The 12,122-nt window shown below is 44.5% G+C and overlaps 1 protein-coding gene across 7 annotated transcripts in view; it reads left to right on the top strand.

The window, feature by feature from the left end:
- TPST1 (tyrosylprotein sulfotransferase 1) overlaps positions 1 to 12,122 on the top strand; it is a 104,271-nt gene that overhangs the window by 48,803 nt on the left and 43,346 nt on the right. For all 7 annotated transcript variants that reach the window (XR_012897145.1, XR_012897143.1, XR_012897144.1 and 4 more), the window contains exon 3: positions 3,158 to 3,356. Coding sequence is in view for 4 of the 7 variants with exons in the window: in XM_075905093.1 (XP_075761208.1) it covers positions 3,158 to 3,356 (199 nt within the window). In the remaining 3 variants the exon portion in view is untranslated. The remainder of the gene's footprint in view (positions 1 to 3,157; positions 3,357 to 12,122) is intronic.

Genomic DNA, 12,122 nt, shown 5'->3' with positions numbered 1-12,122 from the left:
TTTTTTTTAAGTAGACTAGAACTTAGTTTTATGGCCTATATGGTGACCATGGGGAAATCACTTTGGGTTTCATTGCCTCGGTTTCCCTACCTATGAATGGGGATCCATACTGTCTTTGTAAAAGCCATTGAGATCTACTGAAGAAAACTTCTGTTTGAGAGTTAGGTATTACAGACAAGGTAGAGCCTTTTATGCTCTAAATACATTAAATCAGTAAACAAGGAATGAATAATGCGATGGATATAGACAGATATGACAGCTATGTACTTAGGTTCCCATATATGTTTATCTATTTCTTTGGAATCACTGGGTATGTCTACACTACCCTCCTAGTTCGAACTAGGAGGGTAATGTAGGCATACCGCACTTGCAAATGAAGCCCAGGATTTGAATTTCCCGGGCTTCATTTGCATAAACTGGGCGCCGCCATTTTTAAATCCCTGCTCGTTCGAACTCCGTGCTGCGCGGCTACACGCGGCATGAACTAGGTAGTTCGGACTAGGCTTCCTAGTCCGAACTACCTAGTTCATGCCGCGTGTAGCCGCGCGGCACGGGGTTCGACCGAGCAGGGATTTAAAAATGGCGGCGCCCAGTTTATGCAAATGAAGCCCGGGAAATTCAAATCCCGGGCTTCGTTTGCAAGTGCGGTATGCCTACATTACCCCGCTAGTTCGAACTAGCGGGGTAGTGTAGACATACCCAGTAACTGAGATATGATGGCACACCATGTGTATTACTTACTGCACAAGAGTAAAATATTCACCCAGGGACTTTTTGTACCATGTGTTTTTTTAAAATTATTTTAACTTATTTTGACAGGGGAAAAATGAATACTAATATCTTAAGGAGCTGTGTACTTCTCTAATTAATTGATTGATTTTTCCAAACTTTCTTTCCAAAGTATTTTACTTCAGGGAAGAGTCTAGAACGATTGTCTATACTGCAGACAGTATATTAAATACCTGAGAGTCAACATTTTATTAGTACATAGCATGTCAGTTTTTCAAACTCCCAGGCTGTGTCTTTTGCTTTTGCGGAAAAACTTGCCAGCTGTCTACACTGGCCACTTGAATTTCTGCAAGAACACTGACTTCCTGCTGTGTGAAATCAGTGCTTCTTGTGGAAATACTACGCTGCTCCCGTTCGGGCAAAAGTCCTTTTGCGCAAAGCTTTTCCGCAAAAGGGCCAGTGTAGACAGCTCAGATTTGTTTCGCGCAAAAAAGCCTCAATCACGAAAATGGCGATCGGGGCTTTTTTGTAGAAAAGTGCGTCTAGATTGGCACAGACACTTTTCCGCAAAAAGTGTTTTTGCGGAAAAGCGTCCATGCCAATCTAGAGGCTCTTTTCTGAAAACGCTTTTAACGGAAAACTTTTCCGTTAAAAGCATTTGCGGAAAATCATGCCAGTCTAGATGTAGCCCCAGTGAAAAAGCTGAGTTCCACATGTTCTTGTATGAGAAAGAAGTGACCAAAGAAAAGAGGCTAATCCCAGATGTTAAAAAAACCAAAATATCCTGCAGGGCATGTCTACACTAGGATGTAAGAGAGCAGTCACTTAGTCAGTAGTTGATTAGTAGTTGAGTCGACCACTTGCTTTCTGCTCCCCCCCCCCTTCTGCCTCTGATATAGAGGCAACAAGGGGAGGGGGACGAGCTTGTGTGTGGGGGGGAGCCGGCTTAAAAGGCCAGGGTGCCATGAACAGGGGCTGCTTCGCAGGCAGCAGCCTCTGTTTGTAGGGGTCCTGGCAAGGAGCTGGGACCCCCTGCGGACAGGGGCTGCTACTTGATGGGCAGGCAGCCCCGCTCCGTTCCGGCTCGCACTGGGACCAAACCGTGCTGCGGCTCTGCCCCCTGGCTCCTACTGCCTTTTAAATTGCAGAGCCACAGCAGGGCTTGGTCCCAGCGTGAGCTGGACCTAAGCAGAGCTGCCTTCCCAATCGAGTAATCAAGCAGTTGATAAAAATTCTATCAACTATTCGATTACTAAAATAACCTCGATTGAACATCCCTAGTCTACATTAGGAAATTATTTGGAAATAACTTTTCAAAACAATAACTACCAAAATAACTATTTTGAAATCTTCTTTCCTGGGGGAATAAGCTTGAGTAAAAATTTCGAAATAACCAGCCTGTTGTTTGAAAATAACAAGCTGATAGTGTGGATGCTCTGCTTGTTATTTCAAAATAAGTCTCTAGTGTAGAATCATAGAGCTGGAAGAGATCTCAGGAGGTCATCAAATCCAGCCCCCTGCCCAAGTCAGGAGCTTATAGTCCTACATATGGTCCAGGGTTAAAAAACAAACCCTTGTGACAGACTGCTGGCTAAGCCAGAGCTCTGCCTCTACAGCCTGGCTGAGCAGGCCAATTGCAAACAGCTGAGCAAGCCCAGGCCTGAAGAGCTAATGGAAGCAGCTGTGGGCCTCATTAGCCAGAGGGCTAGATAAGGCAGCCAGTGGAGCAAAGGGGCTGTGCCCCTGCCCCAGGCAGAAGGCGAGGCTGGCTGAGATTGCTGTTATCTAAAACTCTGTAAATAGAAGGTGGTGGGAAGCTGCCAATAAAAGGCCAGGTGTCCCAGGGCAAGAGGCCTGAGTGAGGACCTTGCCACACCCTGATTTTTTGTTTTTATTGTTTTCTTGCTGACCCTATCTATATATGGAGCAATGCCCTATCTGTAGCTGAAGCAAAATACAGGACAATGTAGCACTTTAAAGACTAACAAGATGGTTTATTAGATGATGAGCTTTCGTGGGCCAGACCCACTTCCTCAGATCAAATAGTGGAAAAAATAGTCACAACCATATATACCAAAAGATACAATTAAAAAAAAAAACATATGAAAAGGACAAATCAAATTTCAGAACAGAAGGGGAATTGGGGGGGAGGAGGTAAATGTCTGTGAGCTAATGATATTAGAGGTGATAATTGGTTCAGTCCTTTGGGTACGATGTCCATTTTCTTGCACTTGGATAGAAAGATGATGTCTGTCTGTATCTGTGCAAGTTTCTTCATATGGTTGATGGATTTCCATTCTAAACGGCCAGTATCACTATCTCTAGCAGCTTTATGAAGTATGCAATTATAAAAAAAAGCCTGAAGAGCTCAATGCTAGTTACAAAGTAACAATGAAAAATAGTAAATACTTCCTTTTTCTATCTGCAGAGTTGAACGATCTACAGATCAAGTAATCAAACCAGTGAATGTGGAAGCTTTGTCCAAATGGGTTGGGAAAATACCTTCTGATGTTCTACAAGACATGCCAGTGATTGCACCAATGTTAGCAAAACTTGGCTATGATCCATATGCCAATCCACCAAATTACGGAAAACCAGATCAAAAGGTTCTTGAAAACACACGAAGGGTAAGGTATTTTAAAATGTGAAATCTAGTTGACTAAACGTGCATCTTCCATTCTAGAAGATGTGAAAGCCATTTTTTGTTTTAATGTGGACTATAAAATAGTAATTTAGTCTTTCCTAAATGCAACTTTATGTAAAGAGCTTTTGGAGGAGGTTTTCAAAGGCACCATGAGCAGATAGGCACCCAAGTCACACTGAAAATCAATAGGCTTTGGAGGCCTAACAGCCAGTTATTCCTTTGAAAATGATCCCCTTCATTGCTACTTCCGACATGCTGGCATGCTAGGAATAGTTAAGAGTAGGGCTGTGACAGGTTAACCAGCAAGCACGACCTTAACCAGGTAATGCCTACCGATTGTGGTTAACTATAGGGATTGAGCAACATCCTGCCCGCCTGGAGCAGCTCCTGTCTGTGGTGGGCCTGGTCCCGTCCTTTTGTTACAGGTTAATACGCTGGCTCTGCCGGCCCCACTCCTGGAGAGGCAGCTTCTCTGCCACAGGGAAGCGTCGTCCTTAGGAGAGGAGCTGGCAGCTCCTGCTGGCCAGGCTATGTGGGAGGCTTCACTGGGGGCTCTGTTGTATAAGGCTTATTTAAGAGCCCATGGTACGTGTAACCACTAAGATTTTCAGTGGTTACACAGTTACCTTTTTAACTGACTTTTCACATCCCTAGTTAAGAGTTTCAATGGTGAGAACTATAGGAAGAAAGTGTATCAGTATCACACTGACCATTGCAGATCAGACCATTACTTCGCCCTCCGAAAGGTTTTAGAGAAGGTAAAACTCTCTCCCCCTTCTCTTAAGTATCATTTAGTTAGGTGCATTATGGGATATGGAAAAGTCCTTCCTGAGCTTTTCAAAAGCAGGAAAGTGAAATAGCCTTGCTGTCCCTAAAGGTTGCTTAGATACAAATATTCATGGATATTTCTAGTACCTCTTTAAACTCAAATTAAAGTGATTATTTTTAAACACTTCATATATTTCTGTACCATGGGAATTTGTTGCTCTGTCAAGATTGGAGTTGCCTGGTATCTTGTTTTCTTTTGTTTCCTAAGTCTTAAAAGCAGGAGATAATGTTTTTCTCCTCTTGCCTGTTAGCTTGCTGTTTGATGAAATTCAATAAAGATGCTTCAGAGACTCTCCAACTGGCAAAGGGTTCCTTAGCGCTCGCCTCTCTCTCGTGCTCTCCCCTCTCTGTCTTTGAGAGTTATTTTTTCTCAGGATTATTAGCAATGTTTCCCTCTCAGTTCAGCTTCATCTGACTGGCAAGAAGTGGGGAAAACACTTAGGTTACGTCTACACTACGAGTTTTCTCTGCAAAAAATATGCTAATGAGGGACTCATTTGCAGGAGTCGTGATTTCATTTGCATATTTTCTGCTGATCCGGATTTTGGCGCAAAAACAAGCAGTGTGGATGTTTTTGTTGGCGCAAAACCCCCCTTTCCCGGGAAAACGTCCACACTGCTTGTTTTTGTGCAAAAACTCTAGTGAAAAACTGGATCAGCAGAAAATATGCAAATGAGATCGTGACTCCTGCAAATGAGTCCCTCATTAGCATAGTTTTTGCCGAGAAAATTTGTCGTGTAGACGTAGTCCTAGAGAGAGGCTTTGGAATCCCCTAATGTAACAGTAGATTCCCAGTTGATTCACTGGTTGAGCAGGGCCCCGCTTCCAACATTAAGGGGCTTACAGAATCATAGAAATGTAGGGCTGCAGAGGACCTCAAGAGGCCATAAATTCCAGGCCTTAGAACTAAGGCAGGACCAAGGAAAGTAGGCCAGTCACGACAAGTAATCATCCATCCTGTTCTTAAACCTCCAATGACACCTCCCTTGGAAGCCTTTTCCAGAGCTTAACTATGCTTATAGATAGAAAAGATTTTTCCCAATAGCTATCCTAAATCTCCCTAGTTGTCCTGCTTTTTGCTTTGAAGCCCCAATCAAACAATTCTTCACCATTCCTCCAGGCATCAGTACTCCAGTGACTTGAGTTGGCTAGCATACTGGTGATTTCTTCCCTGGGGTATGGTCTGCCTCCATCTTCGTAGGACCTTCCTGATCAGGCATGGGGGGCGGGGGTACTAGATTCAGGAGTATGGAACACTTTTTGTTAACCTTTTCCAATAGTTCATGGTCCCTTCGATGGTGGGTTTCATCCTATCATCTCCAAGGGCAAACCTTGGCTATGCTTATCCTCAGCAAACCAGAGGGCCAATGCCAGCTGGCTGGCAATAGGGATGTTGATGGGTAGTTGAATAAACAGTTGCCCAGGAAAAACCATCCTTAACTGTTACCAGTAAGCGGTAAGCATCACCCTTAACTGGTAACCAGACGCAGTGCCTCCACCAGTGGCCCAGCCCCTATGTGCGGGGCAGCTGGCTGCCACCTGGGGGGGGCGGGTGTGTGCAGCAGCCAGGCTGAAACAGCCCCTACCTGTCGCGGGAGCCACTATAGCCTGACCCCAGCCGATGGGGGCAGCCCCATCCCACAAACCCCTTTAACAGGTCAAATGCAACGCCAGCACTGCATTTATCCATTTAGAGAGAAGACAGTCTTCCCCCTCTGCTTCTCAAGATTTTCCACAAAAGACTTTCTGAACATCCACCTAGGTTATGTTTCTTACAAGAGTCATAGCTCTTACTTTCTTGAAAATGTCTGTCTCTCCTAGGTGACATTTCAGTTCTTACCCACTGCTTTATCCATAGACTTCCCATTTACTGGAAGATACACCACTTCAACAACTTCTTTACACTCTGTGCCCAGTGAAACAATGTAGTTTTACGTGGTAATACTAAAATTGTATTTTTTGACTCTGAAGTTTGCCCATTTTTATCCATCTTGTTGACTGAGCATTAATAACTCTTGTGCCCATTTCCAATAAAGTAGTGCTCAATGTGAACTTCCCCAGTAAGGTGGCTCTGTGCAATGGACACTCTTGGGAGAAAATGCCTTCTCTTGTTCGGATCCCTGGTTTCAAAATGAAAATAGGGATCAGAACAAGAAGAGAAGGCATTTTCTCCCAAGAGTGTATGTTGCACAGAACCATTATACACACTAGATATAGTCAGACTAAATATTCTACTTGCTTAGAACTAAACTGTGGAAGACATCTGAAGCTAGTAAAAGGACACTTAGAGGATTTGGATGCTTACATACTGTTTTCTGCTTTCAGGCTTATCAGGCAACAAATGAAGAACTTGCCACGAATATATTTTTCACTAGGCGTATAGACTGCAGAGCTGAGACATTGTAGTGGTTTTAGTTGCATATTAAATGTAAATCTACACAGCACCCTAAGCTCGAAATAAGATATGCAATTTGCGCTATACAAATTGCGTATCTAATTTTGAGTGAATTTCAAAATAGCATATTTCAAAATTCGGTGCATCTACACAGTGCCAAATTTTGCAATAACACACTAAGGAACCCTTTGCCAGTTGGAGAGTCTCTGAAGCATCTTTTGAGACCTCCCTTAACTCTCATGGAACGAGGGTTACAGGGATGCTGAGAGAGGTTTTGAAATAGCATGTGCGCTATCTCAAAATAGCAAGCATGCTCAAAAGACTCAGGGATAGCTATTTTGGGATACTTCCGATTATCCTGAAATAGCCCTGCTGTGTAAACGTACCCTAAATGTCAAACTTATCTCCCCTAAACTGAAGCCTAATAAGGCATTAAATAAATTCAATTCCAAGAGCAGACTTAGAATGAACTGTTCATATTAGGGAGGCATTAGTATAATTGGTTAACTGATAAGCCTGGGCCCACTGGCCAGCCTTTACTGTCACACGCAACATATCCCTCCCCCCATGCTGAGACAGCAGTGTGGGGAGGGCAGGTAGGTGGGAGCTGGTGCTTGCAAGGAGCCAACTTTTTAAGCTGGTTTCTCACATGCACCAGCTCCCACGGAACTGCCTATCTCCCTGTGTGAAAACATGAAAATTTCAGTGGTTACACGTTTACCAAAGTAAACACATTTTAATATCCCTAGGTCATAATACTAGAACACTGCAATGAAATGACCATCTCTTTAATTTATGTACATTGAAGCAGAAAATTATAATTTAAAAAATTAATCCCTCATGGCCAGTTCTGTCAACAAAACAAACAGCAGTATCTACACTGGCTCTTTGTCAATAATAAAGGGAAGGGAAAAGAAAAAAGCCCCGTAGGCATGAAAGTTTTTTGTTGTTGAAACTTTTGTTTTTCCCAACAAATGTTGCATCACAATGTGTACATCTCATTGTTTTATTGGCAAAAGGCAGTTTTTGTTGACACAATGTAGTAATGTAGATGTGGCCTAAGACTTGGCTACGTTAGTTATGGTTTTAATTAACTGTGGTTCTTGCTCAAATTAGGGATGTCAGTGAGTAGTTGACTAGATGATTAATCGCTAAACCATCAGTTAATCTAGTCAACTACTCCCATTCCCCTCCCCCCCCCCCACTTCTGATACAGAGGTAGCAAAATGGGGAAGCAGGAGCCAATGCCTCTATCAGAGGCAGCGGGGGGGGGGGGGGGGGAAGGAAGGCCAGCAAGGCTGTTGTGGAGGCTTTGTAGCAGCTTCTCTCCCTGCCCCCAGTGGCTATTATAGGATAGTCAGCTAACTGCTAAGAATTCATGAGGTTAGTTGACTATTCTGTTACCCATTATCTAACATCCCTAGCTCCAGTGGTACTGAGCCAATTGGCTTCTTTAGAGACAGGCTTAATATGTGAAAGGCACAGCCCTTCAGTAAATAGAAATGCTTTGGAAGACTGTATCCAGTTTTAAATAAATAGACTTTAGTCATCTGATCACTTAAAAACATCTCAATTACTGATGGGTTGTGATATTATGTTTGATTAACCCAAACACTGCGATTTTAAATGTGCCTGATTTTGCTTCTGTTGGAATCTACATAGTTTAGTGTGCTTATCTCTGCAGGTTCCTGCTGAAAGAGAATTACAGATGCTTGTAACAAATAACTATAATAATTATTAACTTTGCGCTTGTGATAACCGATTTCTTTAGAAGAGGGTGACGTTGCTGCCACAGTTACTACTTCTGTTTGATTAAATTTTTGCATTGGTGACTCAAAGGGCTTTTGTTGTCATGAATGGTGCAGTCCACTCGCCTTTCATAGAATCATAGAAACATAGAGCTGGAAGAGACCTCAGAAGGTCATCAAGTCCAGCCCCCTGCCCTAGGCAGGACCAATCTCAACTAAATCAACCCACCCAGGGCTTTGTCAAGCCGAGACTTAAACACCTCTAGGGATGGAGACTCCATTACTTCCCTAGGTAAACCCATCCCAGTGCTTCACCACTCTCCTAGTGAAATAGTTTTTCCTAATCTCCAACCTGGACCTCTCCCACCATAACTTGAGACCATTGTTCCTTGTTCTGCCCTCCGTCACTACTGAGAACATCCTTTCTCCAGCCTCTTTGGAACTTCCCTTCAGGAAGTTGAAGGCTGCTAGCAAATCTCCCCTCACTCTTCACTTCTGCAGACTAAACAGACCCAACTCCCTCAGCCTCTCCTCGTAGGTCATATGCTCCAGCCCCCTAATCATTTTGGTTGCCCTCCGCTGGACCCTCTCCAATGCATCCACATCCTTTTTGTAGTGGGGGGCCCAGAACTGGACACAATACTCCAGATGTGGCCTCTCAAGTGCTGAATAAAGGGGAATAATCATATCTCTGGATCTGCTGGTAATGCTCCTCCTAATACACCCTAATATGCCATTAGCCGCCTTGGCTACAAGGGCACACTGTTGACTCATCCAACTTTTCATCCACTGTAATCCTCAGGTTCCTTTCTGCAGAACTACTACTTAGCTGGTTGGTCCCCAGCCTGTACCAATGCTTGGGATTCTTCCGTCCCAAGTGCAGGACGCTACACTTGTCCTTGTTGAACCGCATCAGATTTCTTGTGGCCCAATCCTCCAATTTGTCTAAGTCATTCTGGACCCTATCTCTGCCCTTAAGCGTATCTACCTCTCCCCCCAGCTTAGTGTCATCTGCAGACTTGCTGAGGGTGCAATCCATCCCCTCATCCAGGTCATTAATAAAGATATTGAACAAAACCGGTCCTAGAACCAAACCTTGGGGTACTCCGCTAGAAACCAACCGCCATCCTGACATCGAGCCGTTGATCACTACCCGCTGGGCCCGGCCTTCTAGCCAGCTTTCTATCCATCTTACCGTCCATTTATCCAATCCACATTCCCTTAACTTGCTGGCAAGAATATTGTGGGAGACCGTATCAAAAGCCTTGCTAAAGTCAAGGTATAGAACATCCACTGACTTTCCCATGTCCACCGAGCCAGTTACCTCATCATAGAAGCTAATCAGACTGGTCAGGCACAACTTGCCCTTTGTGATTCCATGCTGACTATTCCTAATCACTTTCCTCTCATCCAAGTGCCTCAAAATGGATTCCTTAAGGATCCCTTCCATGATTTTTCCAGGAACCGAGGTAAGACTGACCGGCCTATAGTTCCCTGGATCGTCCTTCTTCCCTTTTTTGAAGATGGGCACTACATTTGCCTTTTTCCAATCATCTGGGATCTCTCTCAATCTCCACGAGTTTTCAAAGATAATGGCCAAAGGCTCTGCACTGACATTTGCCAACTCCCTCAGTACCTTTGGATGTATTAAGTCCGGACCCATGGATTTGTGTACGTTTAGCTTTTCTAAATAGATCCTAACCTGTTCTTTACCCACCAAGGGCTGTCCATCTTCATCCCATCCTGCGTAACTTAGCGCATTAGTCTGGGAGCTGACCTTGTCTGTGAAGTCAGAGGTAAAGAAAGCATTGAGTACTTCATCTTTCCCCCCATCTGTCACTAGCTTAACTCCTTCATCCAGTAGGGCCCCACACTCTCTCTGATCACCCTCTGATTGCTAACATTCCTGTAGAAACCTTTCTTGTCATCCTTCACATCCTTTGCCAGTCACAATTCCAATTGCGCTTTCGCCTTCCTGATAACCCCCCAGAATTCTTGAGCTATATGTGTGTAGCTCTCCCTAATCATTTGTCCAAGTTTCCACTTTTTGCAAGCTCCCTTTTTGTGCTTAAGTTCACCAAGGATTTCCCCTGTAAGCCAATCCGGTCTCTTACCATGTTCGCTTCTCTTGCTACGCATCAGGATGGTTTCTTTCTGTGTCTTCAATAAGGCTTCTTTAAAATACTGCCAGCTCTCCTGGACTCCTGTCCCCTTCATGTTAGCATCCCAGGGGATTCTGCCCATCAGGTCTGTGAGGGAGTCAAAGTCTGCTTTTCTAAAGTCCAAGGTGTGTATTTTACTACTCTCTTTTCTTCCTTTGGTCAGGATTCTGAAATCTACCCTCTCATGATCACTTCTTCCGAGGTTGTCACCCACCTTTACTTCCCCTATTAGTTCCTCCCTGTTTATGAGCAGAAGGTCAAGCTGCGCACGGCCCCTGGTCGGTTCCTTCAGCACTTGTACCAAGACGTTATCCCCAACGTTCTCCAAAAACTTTCTGGATTGCCTGTGTACTGCCGTATTGGTCTCCAATAAATGTCAGGGTGATTAAAGTCCCCCACAGGAACAGGGCCTGTGATCTGGAAGCTTCTCTCAGTTGTCCGAAGAAAGCCTCCTCTATCTCATCCACCTGATTTGGTGGCCTGTAGTAGACACCAACCACAAAATCACTATTGTTGTTTGCATCTCTAAACTTAACCCATAGACTCTCAACAGGCTTTTCTCCCTCTATATACTGCAGTTTTGAGCAATCATAGTGCTCTCTTACATATAGTGCAACTCCTCCTTTTCTCCCCTGCCTGTTCTTCCTGAACAGTTTATACACTTCCATGACAGCACTCCAGTCATGCGAGTCATCCTACCAAGTCTCCGTTATCCCAATTAAATCATATTTCTTGGACTAGGCCAGGGCCTTCAATTCTTCCTGTTTGTTTCCCAGGCTTTTTGCATTGGTGTACAAACACCTCAGTTAACCAGTTGATCACCCTACGTTCTCCATTCGAATCAGGGGTCCTCCTTTGTTGCTCGTTCCTCTTTGCATTTCTTCCTGCTATCTGACTTTCACACTCCCTTCAGGGTTTTGGTCACTGTCCCCCAATGAACGTAGCTTAAAGCCCGCCTCACTAGGTTTGCAAGCCTGCCCGCGAAAATGCTCCTTCCTCTCTCTGTTAGGTGGAACAGAGTCCTATGGTCGAATAAACCAAAGCCCTCTCTCTGACATCACCTGTGCAACCACACATTTACTTCCTCAATTCGACGACCCCAGCTCAGTCCTTTCCCTTCAACAGGGAGGATGGTCGAGAACACCACTTTTGCGCCAAATTCTTTGATCCTTCTTCCTAGTTCTACATACTCTTCAGTAATCCGCTCAAGGTCATTCTTGGCTGTATTGTTAGTTCCCACATGGAGAAGCAGGAAGGGGTAGCGATCCGAAGGTTTCATCAGTTTTGTAAGACTCTGTCACATCCTGAATTTGAGCTCCCAGTAAGCAGCACACCTCTCGAGATTCCAGGTCTGGATGGCAGATGGATGGTTTAGTCCCTTTTAGGAGGGAGTCCCCAACCACCACCACCCATTGTCTTCTTTGGAGGGTGGTGGTTGTGGAACCCCCATGCCTTCTAGTAGATGGTGTTCCCTTCTGGTTTCTTCCTTGTGAGGTACCTTCCAAAGCATTCACCACCGCAGAGCCTGTGGAGAGAGCCTGAAAGTGATTTAGCTTTATAGCATTGGGGGATTCCTGTGCTGGCCTTTTTCCCCTTCTATAATTTACATGCTGCCA

The sequence above is a fragment of the Pelodiscus sinensis genome, chromosome 21 (genome assembly GCF_049634645.1).
Source record: "Pelodiscus sinensis isolate JC-2024 chromosome 21, ASM4963464v1, whole genome shotgun sequence".
NCBI lineage: Eukaryota > Metazoa > Chordata > Testudines > Trionychidae > Pelodiscus > Pelodiscus sinensis.
This window is presented reverse-complemented; position numbering and strand designations above follow the sequence as displayed.